We start from the raw sequence: 16938 nt of genomic DNA, 5'->3' as shown, positions 1-16938 counted from the left end.
TAATGAGAGGGATATGGAGGCTGCCATATTTATTTCCATTTTAAAATACCAATTGCCTGGCAGTTCTGCTGCTTCTCAGCCTCTAATACTTTTAGTCATAGGCCCTAAACAAGCATGCAGCAGATCAGATGTTTCTGACATTATTGTCAGATCTGACAAGATTAGCTGCATGCTTGTTTCTGGTGTTATTCAGACTACTGCAGCAAAATAGACCAATAGGGCTGCCAGGCAACGTGTATTGTTTAAAAGGAAATAAATATAGCAGCCTGTATATCCCTCTCATTACAAATGTCCTAACCTTACCTTGTCCTAACCTAACCTTACAAATGTGCCTAACCTTATCCTGACTTTTCACTTATGCCAGACTTTAACTTGTGTCCTTTAAAGTGACACTGAAGTGAAAAAAGTAAGATATAATGAATTGTATGTGTAGTACGGATATTTAATAGAACATTAGTAGCAAAGAAAAGAGTCTCTTTTTTATTTTCAGGTGTATAGTTTTTTTTAATGTTCATAGCATTGCATCATTCTATCATATTTGCAATTTACAAACCACTCTGTATTTTAAAGTGATCCTTAACTGAAAATAAAAGCAAGAGTTTCACTTTATCTTACCTGGGGATTGGACCAGCCCCCCACAGCCGTCCTGTGCCTGTGGCGTGCTGAACCGATCCTCCATTTCTCTGCCACAGCTTACTTTTGGTCCACTGCACCTGCGAGGCCCTTGCCACACATATCCTCATAAGCATCCACGTCATCAAACGCGTTCTGCGCAGGCGCAGTAAGAGAAAACCTCTTACTGTGCTTGGGCAGGACGCATTTGATGACGTGAAAGCTTATGAGGATACACATGGCAACAGCCGCGCAGGTGCAGTGGACCGCCGACTGCTTTTTACAATACGCTTCCCTGCACTTGTGCATACCCCAAAGCAGGAAGTGACCAGTGGTCACTTCCTGCTAGGTTGGTGGCCAGACAGGGAACGCTGCGTACTACTACGGTGTTCCCTGAAGGCCTGTTTCTGGTGGTGCAATTCTGTGCGGCGAGCGCAATGCACCACATCGCTGCCACCAGTTTGCAGTGTGAAAACAGCCTGAAAATTTCTATACTTGCCTTGGTGTATACAAATAATATGTTCAGACATCCAAATTATCATGCTATCAGAATAAAAATGTAACACTTGCCATGGACAAACGTGAAATTGATTGATTTCAATTATACAAACACATCTACATGACTTACCCAGCCAATCCAGATGAAAGATTACACATACCTTTATAGAGCTTATTCCTGCAAGGGCCCTTTCACACTAAGAAGTTGCGTTTGATGCGACGTTAAGGTCGCACAACGTGCCCCTAACGCAGCGCATGTAGGTTATAAAATTGGACGTTATTTTGTACTACGTTATGTGTCTCTTGGTGCGCTGTTTTCGGCGCATACTGATGGAACAAAAACGGTGCATGCGTTACAATTAAAAAAAAATTAACATTACTGAGTATGTGCAACACACATAACGCAGCAAATGTATTGCTACATGCACAGCATGCAGCACTTTCTAAATATTGGTACATGTTACACACATTGCAACGTGTGCACTGTGAATGTCGCACAGACTTTGCATTGCTGTACGTTAGTCTGCGTTGGAACATTTTCTAACGTGCGACTTTAACGTCGCGTTGTGAAAGAGGCCTAAGGGATTGTAAAAAATAAAGAAATTACTGTATATTCCGGCGTATAAGACAACTGGGCGTATAAGACAACCCCTCAACTTTTCCAGTTAAAATATAGAGTTTGGGAAATACTCGCCGTATCTTCCAACGCACACCAAATACAAATTTAAAAAATCATATACTGGTGCTATGTATGAACAGATACTGGTGTTGTACTGTATATGGTACCCAGTATAAAACATTATACAGGGGATTGACTGGTTGGATTAGTCAACTCTCCCTTAGTGGATTGGACAGCTCTACCTGTCTCCAAGTGGATTGGTCAGCTCTCCTTGTCTACCTGTTTATCAGAGTGGTATGGAAGAATAGATTGCACTGTGCCCATAAAACACGCCTCTTCCACCCTTCTGGCCCACCCTTGTATCCTATTTACCTCCTTCTCTGCCTCTCAGATCTCGCACATGTGCGCCTGCGCCGCTTCACTACAGCCCTCAGCAGCGAGATCTGCGAGTTGGTAACAGGATAGGGCGTATCACCCGGCATCAATGACAAATGGCGTATAAGAAGACCCCTGACTTTTCAGAAAATTTTCAAGGGTTAAAAAGTAGTCTTGTACGCCAGAATATACAGTACCTTACTGGGGGATCATAACATCCATTGTTTTCTCCCTGTCAGCATAAGAAATGGATTCAGCGCCGTGAACATCATCACAAATCCTGGCAGGTTGTGGAGTGTTGCCATTTCCTTTCCGGCTGAGGTGGATGATTCTGAGGTTGAAATGTCCATCTTCATTGAAGATCTTGGGACTCCCCTCCAACTTCTGCTGAGAGGTCAGTCATCCTGCTGGTGGGGGAGGGGGACTTATTCCTATAGGAATATTTGGGTGTTGCATTATACTCAAGGCTGTGGTGCCATTACAAAAATACTCCACCGACTCCTACTCTTCCACTCCACCTTCTCTAAATTAAATTAAATGTAACAATGCATTTTCTATGTTCATGGAAAGTATGGAACATAAAAAGCATTTCATCACTGCCAAAGCTTAGGAAATGTAAAACAATCTTAAGATAGTTATCTGCTTTCGAGAACAATGCAAACATTGTGGCCAGATAGTTGACATACTACCCTGTTGGCCATCCCACATACATAAAAAAGGCGCCTGGAAAAAAGGGCGAAGGAGATTTCTGTTAATAGAATATCGCTAAAATTAACAATACTCTACTGCTGGATTCTGATTTTACTATGGCTAAACGTAACCCTACTCTCATAAAGAACCCTCTATGCCGATGCTCAACTCCCCCCTGGTGGTCCCTAAACCTAAGCCCCCCCCCATGGTGCCTGCCTAAACCTAAGACACCCCCCCAGTGGTACCTACCCAAACCTAGCCCCCCCTGGTGGCGCCTAAGCCTACCCCCCCCCCCCCCCACACACACACACACAAACCTTAACCCCTCCGCAGCTGCAAAGCCGCAAAATATGCAGCAAAGAAGGTACATTTTGGCATCCGCAGGCACCTGATTTGCGGAAAACAAGCTACATTTTTGTGCCTGATAGAATCTTGGGCGGCGGGGGCTTATGGAAATGCATTTTCACAAGCCTCCGGCACCCGCGATTCTATCGGGGGGCTTCGGGCACAGAAATTTAGCTTGTTTACTGCTCAACAAGCTCCTCTGGGCACCAAAATTCACCTTTTTTTTTACCCTTATCGCAGCAATTATAAAAGGTAAATTTAGTCTCCCAGAGGTGCCCGATAATAGGGGCTGTTGTGCGCCTACATTTCTGTTCTTTGTCTTAAATTGTGGCTTTTTTAATGGTCACAACATGCACCCTTTTTTCCTGATTCGGCCATACCAGCATGTCATTCCCAGCAAGAATTAAGAAACTGGTAAAGTTTGGGCCTTACATTTATAGCTATTATTGTCATTGTAGCCTTTTTATTTTGTTTATTTAAAAAGCTAAAAACATTCATTAACCTTGTAAGAAAAGTAAAAAAAAAAAAAAAAACTTGTTTGTTATCAAGTGGCTATAAAGTAATAGTTTATATATAAATCATTAACAATGCTATAGTCAAAAGATATAAACCACTTCCTTTGGTCATTCTAAAACAAGATCAAAGTTAAATTACATAAATTAAAAAAAAACAAAAAAACAATTGGAAAACCTACAACAAGCTATGGTATATTAAAGTGGACCACTGGTGTACGTAAAAACCATAGAGGTATGTAATTCTTAAAGGCTAGTTCACACTGCAAAACACAATCACAACCGCTCAGCAATACTCCTGCACCAAAGCAATTTACAGGAGGGGAGGGGTGATTCTATGGGTTAGCTCTCTCCATGCTGTCCGGTCTTGTACCATTTCTGCTAGTTGCCTTAAAAGATACGTCCAGGCAGAACAAAAAACAAAAATCCGCTTACCTGCAGCTTCCTCCATCCCCTGGAAGCCGTCCTGTGCCTTCGCCGCAGCTCCAGTGGCTCCCGGGCTCCTCCGCTGCAGAAGCCAAACTCGCTAGGTCGGCTTCCGGGTTGGCTTCTTTTGCACTCCACCGCACGAGTCACGTGGTAGCGCTGACGCCTGCGCAGTACAGTCCTGATGGCGGCAGCGCTACCACGTGACCCGCGCGGTGGAATGCAGCAGAAGCCGACCCGGGTCGGATTCTGCAGCAGAGGAGACTGGGAGCCACCGGGGCTGCGGGGAGGGCACAGGACGGTGTCAAGCCAACGTGTTCTCTGGCGGCCTTGCCGCCTTTTGCCACTGATCAGTCCTAGCATTAGGTCTTTCTCTAAGGAATTTGATCGCATCACGTGGCCGAAATATGTGAGTCTGGGGATCTTGCCTTCCATGTCTGGTCTTATACGTTCCAATACTTCTTTGTTCGTCATCCTTGCTGTCCATGGAATGCGAAGCAACCGTCGCCAGTACCACAACTCGAAGGGGTCGATTTTTCTTCTATCTGCTTATCTTAGGGTCCAACTTTCGCAGCCATACGTGGTTATGGGGAAAACTATGGTATGAACCCTTCTACATTTGGTCATACTGCTAATATCTTTGCTTTTCCATACTTGGTTCATGCTTACCATCGCGTTTCTGCGGAGGGTTATGCAACATTTTATTTCATGACTACAATTTCCATTTTGATTGATCTAAGAGCCACGGAAGGTGAATTCCTGCACGCACTTAATCTTTTCATTGTCAACTGCTATCTTGATATTGCCAGCATCTACTGTTGTCATGATCTTGGTCTTTTTGATATTCATGCGGAGGCCGAACTTCCTCCTGAATATCAACTTTCTATCTGCAGGTACTGTATATCCTTCACAGATACTTTGTCTAATTAGTGACAATGGTGACTGTTAGCACCATCCACTATATAAGTATGATGTATTGATCTGCTGGTCTGTTATAAGCATTGTTAACTGTTCTAGTGATTTGTTATGTGCATGATTTATTGTTCTAATCATATATCTTAGATAATAATGATGTACTGATCAATGATGTCTCTGATATAAGAATAGTCTATTACTTTAGTGATCAGTTATAAAGATGATGTTTTGATAAAGTAATCTGTCATAAGAATGGTTTATTGATCTAGTAATCAGTTAAAAAGGATGTTGTACCGATCTGTTATGATGTGTTATATAAATGAGGTAAAGATTGCCATTTGTTATGCTTCTTGCAGATTCAATAATAGTGCAAGACTTAATTGCTGAGATTCTTCGTAGAACACACCAATCAGTTGAAATGTCTCAGCTCTACCCATCTCTACAGATGCCATTTTCTTCCGACTCTGTCACCCCAACCCATCAATACCTGTCGCAGAAGGAAAACAACCGTCCTCAGGTTCTACACTATTCCCAAACACAGTTAGCTCCACAGAATGAAGAACGCACCTCGCTTTACCCCTCTCTACAGGAGTGCCTCCCTGCATTACAACTCCCAGGATCAACACCATATTCCCCGCATCACCACTACACACGCCAGCTGCTCAGGATCTGTGGACGGGATGAGTATCTACAAAGGTGAGACTCTTTCTTGCATCTAAACCAAGGAATGCCTCTTTCTCAGTCTATAAATGTATCAGTCAACCCAGAACTGATATATCTGTTTCAGGTGGTGTCCGGTGAGTAGAGACCGCTGCTTTACTTCTTATATCACTTGTTGACTCTAGCAGTGACCTCTCCCCACGATTTCACTGTGTCTATTTCTGCCAGTCTTAGCTATTGGTTATGCTGCCAACCTTAGGGAATTCATGCATGTCTTGGAGTTTCTCATCCACCTTGAGGTGTCCCTGACCATCATAGGGTGTCCCCCCCCCCCCCCCTTTCTACACAATACAATTCCATGTTATGTAAAATGTATATTAACATAGAATGTGATAATTAGCAAATCATATTAAACCCTATATCTAATTGTAAACAGTACAAAGACTATGGGCTTGATTCACAAAAGAGTGTTAACTAATAGCACGGCAGTGCTATGCAGTTAACACACGAAGTGACGCGCACGCAAAGGTTTACGCCCGTGTGTTGAACAAAGGTTTGTGCGTTCGCACGCAAATGCGCGTGTTATCGCGCGCAAACGTTACTTAGCACGCGGACGTAAGCCTTTACGCACTCAAGGATGCACACGCGTCACCTTGCATGCTAACTGCATAGCATGGCCGTGCTATCAGTTAACACTCTTTTGTGAATTGAGCTCTATATGAGCAATTATAACTGTAGCGGATTAACGCGACCATTAGTATTGTAAATTGCAGTACGCTACTTCCATAACTTACCACGGGTCACGCTAATCATTTAAAGCACCATACACTGCTGGTAGCTGTACCAGTAATATAGCTGAACACTGCCTGTGCTGAGCAAAATTGCCAACGGTAAGTGCATCAACCATCTCCGCCCCCCCCTCCCCCCTTCCCCTTTGAAGAACCCCAGGTGTGTTTTTCAAATCATATTAAGACGCAGAGGCATGTTTTGTGTACAATGACCAGCCTCTGTGTCCTTCTATTGTGCCTCCAGCGCGCCCCCCCCCCCCCCCATCGCTAGCCTGGCGCTTTGTTTAATGGCCCATATTCACGGGCTACAATTGTCGCCGCAACACGCGGCGCCCGCGTGTTGCGGCGACAGGTCGCCCGTGAGTATAAGGCGTTGCACGGGCGCGCACCCTGAACCGTCGCTGATGTCGCCAGCCGATTGGCGCGGTCAATCGCCTGGCGACAGTTGCCGCCGCAACTCCGCCGCAACTGTCGCTAGTCCGCGTGAGTATGCGGACTAGTGAGAGCAACAAGCAGGGAATACCTTGCACTTCTGGCGGGGGGAGGATCAACAGTGACAGCTTCTGCCGCATCAGTTGCCAGGTCCCTCCGCCGTGTGTATGCGGAGGGACCTGGCGACGAGCTGTCGCCGGCCTGTCGCGCACACGCTCCCGTGTACTAGCGACAGGCCAGAAATGTTGCCCGTGAGTATGGGGCATAAGAGGGGACAGCAGAGCCCGGGGGAAGGAGAGGGGGGGGGGTTAGCTTGAGGAACAATAGAAGGACACAGAGGCTGGTCACTGCAAAAAAACATGCCTCTGTGTCCTAATATGATTTGACAAACACGCCTCGGGTTCTCTGTAAGATCAGCTTAGGCAGATATGACAGTTCCATCAGTTGAATATAAGGGCCATTTTTCATTGCATGTACTTTGATACCTTTCAGAGCATTTGCGACACCCTTTGGCACCCTTTCCTCTACTTACTTACAATACAATGCAATTCTTGTGGAATCGTAAATGAACTGTCTGCTGAATTTTTGGTGTGAATGCCATTCAGTACAGTTGAATGGCACTTTCATTTTGCACTAGAATCTAACCAGAAGTCAAAGAGCTTGTGCAGATGGAAAACGATTTCATTTTCCTTTGTGCAGTGGCAATGGAAATGAGCCCTAATGCCTGGTACACGCCATGCAATTTCCATCAGATAAATGGGTCGAACAGATACTGTATTTTTTGGACTATAAGACTCACTTTTTCTCCCCCAAAAGTGGGGAAAAAATCACTGCTTCTTATAGTCCAAATGCAGGGAGTTCCTGACTTGTGAACGCCTGCCAATACAAACCTTCAACCTGCTGCAATGTCAGATACTGTGCTGTACTGTGCCCATGCAGAGGGGGGCACAGGAAGACAAATAGAGGACACAGGGGGACACAAAAGGGGCATAGAGGAGGACACAAGGGGGACACAAAAGGGGCAAAGAGGAGGACAGAGGCGGACACATGGGGGACACAGGAGGACATGGAGACAAAAGAGGTACAAGGGGGCATGAGGTACAAACAGGGCATAATCCTCAAGATGTCCCTTCACCAGGGATGCAGCAGGTTTAGTATATATTTTTTTCCCCCTGGTTTTTGTCCTCTACACCTAGGTGCATCTTATGGTCAGGAGCGTCTTATAGTCCGAAAAATACAGTAATTTCCGACAGGTCCGATCTGACTTCCGATCGTTTTTCTGATCAATTTGCATTTAAGTAATCAGAAAAACGATCAGAAATCCGATCGGATCGATCAGAAATTATTTATCGACCCATCTATCTGATGGGAAATTGCATGGTGTGTACCAGGAATTAGATGTTTATGTAAACTTAGAAGATAATAAGGTGTAATAGGATTAAAGCGGTCCTCTAGTGTGACTTAACGTTAGAGACTGGGACACTATCTTTATATGCTATAATGAATTGGGATAACCGCAATTTTATTTACTCACCTTCCCAACCACTTTATTCCATATAAGTAGAAAGGCACCGCCCCCATACTGGAATAACAGCATGTTTTTTCAACAAATACATTTATTGAAAAAAGCAAAAATTGCATATAATAAATCCAGTGTCAGAAGTTTTGAATGAAATATAAAAGTACATTGCATGCAGTCATATAAATCAGTGCAAAGTTTGATATGCATAAAAATGGGATCCCATCAATAAAACTAACAGGCAAACATGCTACATTTAAACAATAATCAACCACAAATAGAAGGCAAGTAAGTAACAACTCTAAGGCCCAGCCCCACTTTGTGAGGAGTGCCATTCAGCTCATGGGGACCATATTTTAGTGAATTTCTCAGCTGTTATATAAGGAGTAGGTTGTTTTTTTCCAGTAGAAAAATGTCATGCAGTTTATGAGAAAGAGATGCTAGAAGAAGGGATGGGGATTTCCACTCTCTAGCAATCAGTGCCTTAGCCACATTACAACATTGGGTGAGAAGCAGGTTCTGATATTTAGAGAGGGTGGGAGAGGGGTTATGGAACAAGGCCACACAAGGATCAAGAGAGATGTAAACTTCCATAACAGAGGACGCCAACTGAAAGCGTTCAACCCACAGCTGTTGAACAACATGACAAGACCAACCCTCAGGAGGACTAGTCTGCTATATGGCCGCAACTCCTAAAACATTGATCTGAGGGAGCCAAACCCCTGGCATGGAGCAAGGCAGGAGTAATATTCCAGTCTTAAAGGATGTAATTGCCCCTTTCATTAATCGTACAGTTAATAGAAGACTTAGCCAAGCTGAAGGAACATAGTATCCCAGCCCTCTTGAGGCAGTACAGTAACAAACCTATCTTCCCACATGGCCATTTCAGGTGTATAAGAGTCTAGTTTGTACCAAATTTAAGCATACATAATTAAAATTAAGCTGTGCTTGTAAGAGTGCAATATGTACTCAATAGAAGCAGGGCTGAGGTCTAGGCTATCCTCAATGTGATCGTACAAAAAGTGGCCCAACTATAGAAAGCAAAAAAACTCAGAGGACTGCAGATCAATTTTTTTTCTGTAATACTTTCCCATGACAAGAGGAACCATTAGCCAAAAGGTCCAGGCTCCAGCATATGTACGAGCCCTCAAGAAAGCCAAGAACCCCAGCCAGTGCCCCCATGACCCGTGACAAAGTCCTTGTTGAAAAGCACCAACTCCTCCAAACATCTTAACCTACATAGGCCCAACAGCGAGGCTACAAATCTCCAAAACTCGCAGAGACTAAAAGACCACCAACAAAGTGTGGTCTATATTAAGCAATGGGCATTTGGTCCAGAGAAGGGAGCTGATAGGGTAGGGAGCGACCAAGGCTATCTCTAAGTCCCCCATCTAATGGAGCCAGGAAAGGAAGATCATTGGGCCAGCTAAGCCAGTTTGGCAACATAGTAGTATTGTAGTAACTTTAGGTCCCCCAGCCCACCCCTGGTCTTGTCCCTTTCAAGGTATTTATAACGGATTCTGGGCTGCGTCCCACCCCACACAAAGGAGATAAAGAGGGACTTTGATTTTTGAATGTCTACCAGGGAGATCCTAATTGGTAGGGGTACCTGAAGAGGTAAAGTATTTTAGGGAGAGTCGTCATTTTAAGAGTGTTATTCATCATATACATCAACCAAAAAGAGGTTGCTTAGCTGTCAGGCCAAAGCGATATATGTCATAGAAATAAGCACTTCCACTCTCAAATAAAGTGAAAATTCAATACGAAGTTTATTAGGGACATATCCCTTAAAAACAATTAAAACACAATACAATAAAATCCCTCACAACCACCTGCCTGTTAGCAGATTCCCTGCAGCATTTATGATAACAATGATATCAAACAATACAATAATTATGCAAACCGGGTAGGTCAATAATCCAAAGTGCTATGTGCTATAAATAGTGCAAAAAACTGCCAAGTGTCGTAAACTGTAACAACAATGAACCTAGTGAGTGCAAAGTGATAGTGTCCTAGCTGAAAAAGTGTCTAGTTGATGATTGGCCAAAGCGGCTAAAGTGTCATGTGCAAACTACAACTAAAAAGATGTATGAAATTACATCGCACAATGAATTGATACAGTGGGTGCATTGTAGCAAGGACTTACCCGTGTCGGTGTGCTGCAGGGAAGATAGGGCGGGTATAATTTGCTGAGTAGAGGAGATCAACAGGAAGGATAATTATGACTTCTAGGTATTTCATTCCCTTTTGCTTCAATTTAAAATGGAAGGATGAGGCCAGGGATTCTTGCTGGAGAGGAGACATACCAAAGGCTGTAGCGTCTGATTTAGATTTGTTTACCTTAAAGCCAGATATGTCATAAAATCTGTCTAACAATTGAAAAAGGGTGGAAAAAGAAGTTTGGAAAGGGTAAACACTGTGTTGTCTACAAACATGGTGACTTTAAATTCCTCTCTGCCAACCTTAATGCCTGAAATGTCCTGTGAACCACACACTGAGGTGTCACTAACAGACAGGTAGAGCTTTCTTAATACCCCACCCCTTAGTTTCAACTGAGCATACCCAGTATGACTAAATGAGTTCTGGGCATCTATGAAAAACATATCTTCAGGTTTCTTTTACATTGTATAGTAAATCTCAATTCCAATTTTGTGATTCCAATTCACGATTTTCACTGGATGCTACCAACACAAAAAGGAAAAACGCAGCATGCTAGACTTTTCTTAAAGAGACATTGAAGCGAAAAAAAAATTATGATATTATGATTTGTATGTGTAGTACAGCTAAGAAATAAAACATTAAGATCAGATACATCAGTCTAATTGTTTCCAGTACAGGAAGAGTTGAGAAACTCCAGTTGTTATCTCTATGCAAACAAGCCATTAAGCTTTCCAACTAAGTTAGTCGTGGAGAGGGCTGTTATCTGACTTTTATTATCTCAACTGTTCCTGGACTATTTACTTTTCCTCTGCCAGAGGAGATGTCATTACTTCACAGACTGCTCTGAAAGAATCATTTTGAATGCTGAGTGTTGTGTAATCTGCACATATTATAGAATAATGCAGTGTTAGAAAAAACACTATATACCTGAAAATAAAAGTATGAGAATATTTTCTTTGCTGCTAATCTTCTAGTAATTATTCATAGTACACAACCAATTCATTATATCATATATTTTTTTTCGCTTCAGTGTCTCTTTAATTGCATCAAAAATTAGAATTGCATGTAAAATCGCATCAAAATTGGAAATCGGAATTGGATGTAGTGTAAATGAGCCCTGAATCTCACAATGGCCTGTTCCCAGGGGAAGATGGCCACCTATTCTTGGACTCCTTTTTCTGTTTTGTTTTTTTTTGCAAAAAAACCCTACCTTCCAGACAGGCCCTGATTGACATCACAGAAGCCTATAGGCACAGAAGTCCTGGCATCCTAGACTTCACCCTCCATGAACATACAAGCGCCTGCCGAACCTGACTGCAAGTGTTCTGGCTGGCCCAGATGTCACTTCTCCCTTAGTTTCCTTGCCTGTCATAGGTAGCCACAGGTGCCCTTTAGTATAGGTAGCCAGAGCTATCCTCAATATTAAGTAGCTAGAAATGGCCCCAAGTATTAGGTAGCTAGAGGTGCCCCCGACTGAAAAGAGATCTTGTCAGTGGAATACCCGGATGAGCAACCTCTCATTTACACTCCGCTTGGGACTCGGAATAGGTAAGGCAGGAGGGAGGCATTTGGGGAGGGAAGTGAGGCACGTTTCCATTATCAGGTGCCTGTAGGCACATGCCTACAGTGCCTTATGGTAAATCCGTCCGTTTCCAGAGCAAAGTTGTCAAATCATATAAGTTTTCGTGTGAAACTTGCTATTATTCTCACTGTGCGAGCAAGTATGGTAAAAAAAAAATGGATGGATGGAAAAAATATACAATTGTTACAAAGAATAAATTCACTTCTAAGGGTGTGAGCCCACTGATGCAGTTGTGTCCGCTTTTCACTTACACATCAATGTTGCTGAAAAGCGGACAAAAGCGGATACAACTGCGTCAGTGGGCTCAGGCCCTAACAGAAGTTATGAACTGAGAAGTTAAATGTCTCCTTTATATCCCCAATGGGTTTATTTTACAATGCAAGTAAATATTTTATCAATTTACCTAGATGTTATACCTATGAGTAAAATGACAGCTAACACAAACCTTCAGACAGGTATTGAAACAAATACTATCTGCATGATGAGTGCCAATTAGCTAGTTTTATTTTTCTGTACTGTGAATACCCATAAGTTTGCAATGGTAATGTACTGTACAAGTATGTTGGTGTAATATTTCATGTTTTCCAGCAGAGGGAGATGTTGGTCCAGAAATATATTTTTGTAATACATAAGGTTGTCAGTAAGGATAGCTATTGACCTGAAATGTTAGTGTTGAACCTGAAGTACAGTTTTCAGAAGCACAAGGGCTTGTTATCAGAGGACAGAGCAGCACCCTGGGGAGATTTGTACTTGAACAGTAATCAGCAGCTATTAGATTGTCAGAGAGCTGCTGATTGTCCCCCACTGGTTACAGGACAGACCTGAAGATCCCCAAAACAAAGTAAGGAGGTGGGGGGTTGGAGTGTCCTGAGTAATATCAGGTGCTTTGCAACTCCAAGTCGTCTCAATATGCTCATCACATGGTAAAAATACAGATATGCCTATTCTGACATCTCCACAAATCTACATCTACTCCACAGATTCCTACAACTGTTTCCCTTATGTCCATCGGGGTGAAAATAATCCACTAATAAATACACCCCCCCCCCTTCCCCATGGTGACCCAAATAACCAGGAGAGCCATCTAATATGAACTGTATAGTAAAGCCACCAAGTCCTCCCTCCTCCAACAGTGCTAGCATCATGACCTCACCCATAAGACAACACAAATAACATTTATATTGCACTTTCCTCCTATCAGACTCAAAGCTACTGCAGGTTCAGTAGGCAATAGCAGTCTAGCCCAAGGACTCCTCACTGATATGTGTGTGGCTTACTGAACAGGAAAATCCAAGATTGAAACCCAGGTCACCTTTGTCAGAGCCCTTATCCTTTCTACTATCCAGCCACCATAACCAGTGTGCTGCAATAGTGCCAGCTCTGGTGAGAGGCCATGTATCGGGGGAGAGTAATATACTAAGGCCTCCCACCCCTTGAAGAAGTCTGTTTTGGTTGACAGATCTGTTGCCAGTAGTCTTCCTCCCTCACTGCTTGCGAGTTGTAATATGAAACTGTCAGTAATAGCAGCTCTGACTATGGACTAAATGCAGAAAACAGGTGATCTTACTGAGCATTTTGTCAAATGTGAATTCACCAAGGCTATTACCGCATTGAAAAGTAAAATTACTGACTAATGAGGTAAATTACCGACATGTGTGCATGCCTGTTTCTAGGGTCAGATGTAAAGAGTGAACAGCAGGAGTGGACAATAACTCACCTAGCCAGCATCATAGTATCAAGGTGAGAGGGAACACCTCTCCTGAATATTTTCAATCCGTGCTGCGGTCCGGTCTGTCCGACATCGATAGGGCACCTCAAATTCGGAATACGTAGATTGACCAGCACTGGAAGACTTGGCATTAAATCCTTATTCACCTTAATCCAGGGCTGTGGAGTCGGTACACAAATTCACCAACTTCGACTCTGTGTTCTTTCAACAACTCCTCAGGTTAGGACTCCACCGTCTCCGACTCCTCGAGTCCGACTCATCTAATTTGCATATTACCATTTTGTTGATTGAAAATATGTAACATGAAATGCATCTCTTAACTGCCAATGCTTAGGATTTTTAACTACTTTAGGATCAAGCTAATCTGCTCCCTGTTTTGGTGGTTACCTGGCTGGCAGGGCGTAGATTTCAATTAGTCACCGCTGCGCGCATCTGCCGTTTCCGCCGATCTCGCCGCTTTATCCCCGCAGCTCACTAGCTCTGCCTGTCTTTATGACGGCAGAGTCCTATGAGCGGGTCAGGAGCCAATTTCATTGACTCCTGTCCCTGTCTATCAACGTAAGCCGCTCCCATTGGCTTACATTGATAGTCAGGGTCAGGAGTCAATGAAAGCGGCTCCTAACCGGCTCACAGGAACTCTGCCGCCATAGAGATGGCAGAGTGAGTGGCCCAGGTTCCCAATGTACGGTGGTTGCAGCGGGTAAGTGCGTTGATTCGTCGTTTTCTGTCGGGATTCCGCCATTTCTGTACCGGCGGTCTCTGGTACTTAAAGAGAGTCTGAAGCGAGAATAAAGCGTTTCAGACCTCATATATAGCAGGGGCACGAGTGCCCCTGCTAAAACGCCGCTATCCCGCGGCTTAACGGGGGTCCCTGTCCCCCCAAATCCCCTCCGTAATGCGGGGTAGCGCTTCCGCATTGGGGCAGGGCTAACCGCCGCAGCCCTGCCCCACGCGCGTCTGTCAGCGCGTATCTCTGCCTCTCTCCCGCCCCTCTCAGTCTTCCTTCACTGAGAGGGGTGGGGGAGAGGCGGCGATGCGCGTCTGATAGACGTGCTGGGAGGCAGGGCTGCAGCCGTTAGCCCTTGCCTCCAGGAAGCCGAATCAGGTTTGCGGGGGGTGGGTTGGGGGGGTCAGGGACCCTCGTGCAGCCGCGGGATAGCGGCGTTTTAGCAGGGGCACACATGCCCCTGCTATATATGAGAGCTGAAGCGAGATTTAGTCTCGCTTCAGTGTCTCTTTAAGGGGGCAGAGACCACTGGTACTAGTGGTTAAAATACAACTGAAGTGAGAGGGATATGGAGGCTGCCATATTTATTCCCTTTTAAATAATACCAGTTACCTGGCCAGCTGGCTGATCTTCTGCCTCTAATACTTTTAATCATAGACTAAAACTAGTCCTTGGTAAGAGTACTTGTAGAGGACAGGAACAAAGAACATCTATCAGGCCCTAGGCAATGTCACTGTGGGTACATGTAAGAGTGGTGTGCAGGTACTCTGCAGGGGAATGAGGAGATTCTTTCTCTAATACACATTCTTCATGCACAATCTGAACCAGGTTTATGGGTGATAGACAACACCTCTGTGTTCAATGTGCACAACATTCTCAGTGGATTCCCCGCAGCTCTGTGGGGAGTACATATGTAGAGTATAGTAATACTGTGTTACTTAAAGTAAACCTTAGACAGATGAAAGTTTTATACATACCTGGGGCTTCCTCCAGCCCCCATCAGGCTAATCAGTCCCTCGCTCTCCTTCTCCGCCAACTGGATCTTCTGCTATGGGTCCAGGTACTTGAGCCAGTCGGGCGTAGTGCGCATGCACACACTCCACCGATGGTAGCGTACTGCACCTGCGCAAGCACTATTGCGCAGGTGCAGAATGTTCCTGGCTGTGGGAGCGGCATGTGGCCTGACTGCGCTGACTGGCTGAATTATAGGGACTCATAGCAGAAGATCTAGGTGGCGGAGGTGGACAGCGACTGGATTAGCCTGAAGGGGGCTGGAGGAAGCCCCAGGTATGTATAAAACTTTTATTTTCATCTGTCTCAGGTACCCTTTAATTCGTAGTCACCAAACCAAACTTTAACAACATCAAAAAATTTTATTTCATGAGCAAAGGGAGTGCATACATTTGCATAAACCAGCATGAACGCAGAATTATTTTCATCTCATTGACCATCTCTATTAGTGACACAGCTACACATCAAGCTTTATTATTACAGCATAGATGTTGTTTAGTATATATACAAAAAGATTCTTGTGTACACATCATATATACTGTACAGTCACAATCAGATATGTATATCTGACTTTAAAAATACGGGTACTGCTTTATTGAAGCAGCACAAGTAACATATTTTTTTTAAAATTTTAAGATTTTCGCAACAGTTTCTCTTTAACCACTTGAGGACTGCAGTGTTAAACCCCCATAAAGACCAGGCAATTTTTCTTGAAATTGGCCACTGCAGCTTTAAGGCCAAGCTGCAGGGCCGCACAACTCAGCACACAAGTAATTCCCCTCCCTCCCTCCCCCCGCCAGCCAATTATTATTATTATTATTATTTATTGTATTTATAAAGCGCCAACATATTACGCAGCGCTGCACAATAGATAAATGGGTTAACATACAGGTAGAACATACGGAAACTCACAACAAAACAAGATCATGCAAATGATTTGATAACAATACAGTGTCATAGGTCAAGATAGAGACTGTTCGAGTCTACAAGAAGGGTGGTTGTGAGTAAGATTGCATAATCAAGATGGATACATTAGGGAGGATGGCCCTGCCAGAGGCTTACAATCTAAAGGGTGGGGTGGAGACAATAGGTGCGTCTTTTGAGAGGGGGTCTAACAGAACATATTATGATACTGGTGTAGGGGGGTATGCGAGCGTGAAGAGGTGAGTCTTGAGAGCTTGTTTGAAGGTATTAAAGGTGGGGGCGAGTCTGACGGCTGGTGGGAGAGAGTTCCAGAGAGTAGGGGCAGCCCTGGTGAAGTCCTGCAATCGTGCGTGTGACTGAGTTATGCGTGGTGCGACTAGGCGCAGGTCATTGGAGGATCGGAGGGGGCGGGCT

At 44.1% G+C, this 16938-nt stretch overlaps 1 protein-coding gene across 2 annotated transcripts in view; it reads left to right on the top strand.

Moving 5' to 3' along the window:
- PIK3C2G (phosphatidylinositol-4-phosphate 3-kinase catalytic subunit type 2 gamma) overlaps nucleotides 1-16938 on the top strand; it is a 194458-nt gene that overhangs the window by 24872 nt on the left and 152648 nt on the right. For both annotated transcript variants that reach the window (XM_068277370.1, XM_068277371.1), the window contains exons 4-5: nucleotides 2344-2498; nucleotides 5349-5688. In XM_068277370.1, coding sequence (XP_068133471.1) covers nucleotides 2344-2498; nucleotides 5349-5688 — 495 coding nt within the window. The remainder of the gene's footprint in view (nucleotides 1-2343; nucleotides 2499-5348; nucleotides 5689-16938) is intronic.

Source organism: Hyperolius riggenbachi, chromosome 3 (genome assembly GCF_040937935.1).
Source record: "Hyperolius riggenbachi isolate aHypRig1 chromosome 3, aHypRig1.pri, whole genome shotgun sequence".
NCBI lineage: Eukaryota > Metazoa > Chordata > Amphibia > Anura > Hyperoliidae > Hyperolius > Hyperolius riggenbachi.
This window is presented reverse-complemented; position numbering and strand designations above follow the sequence as displayed.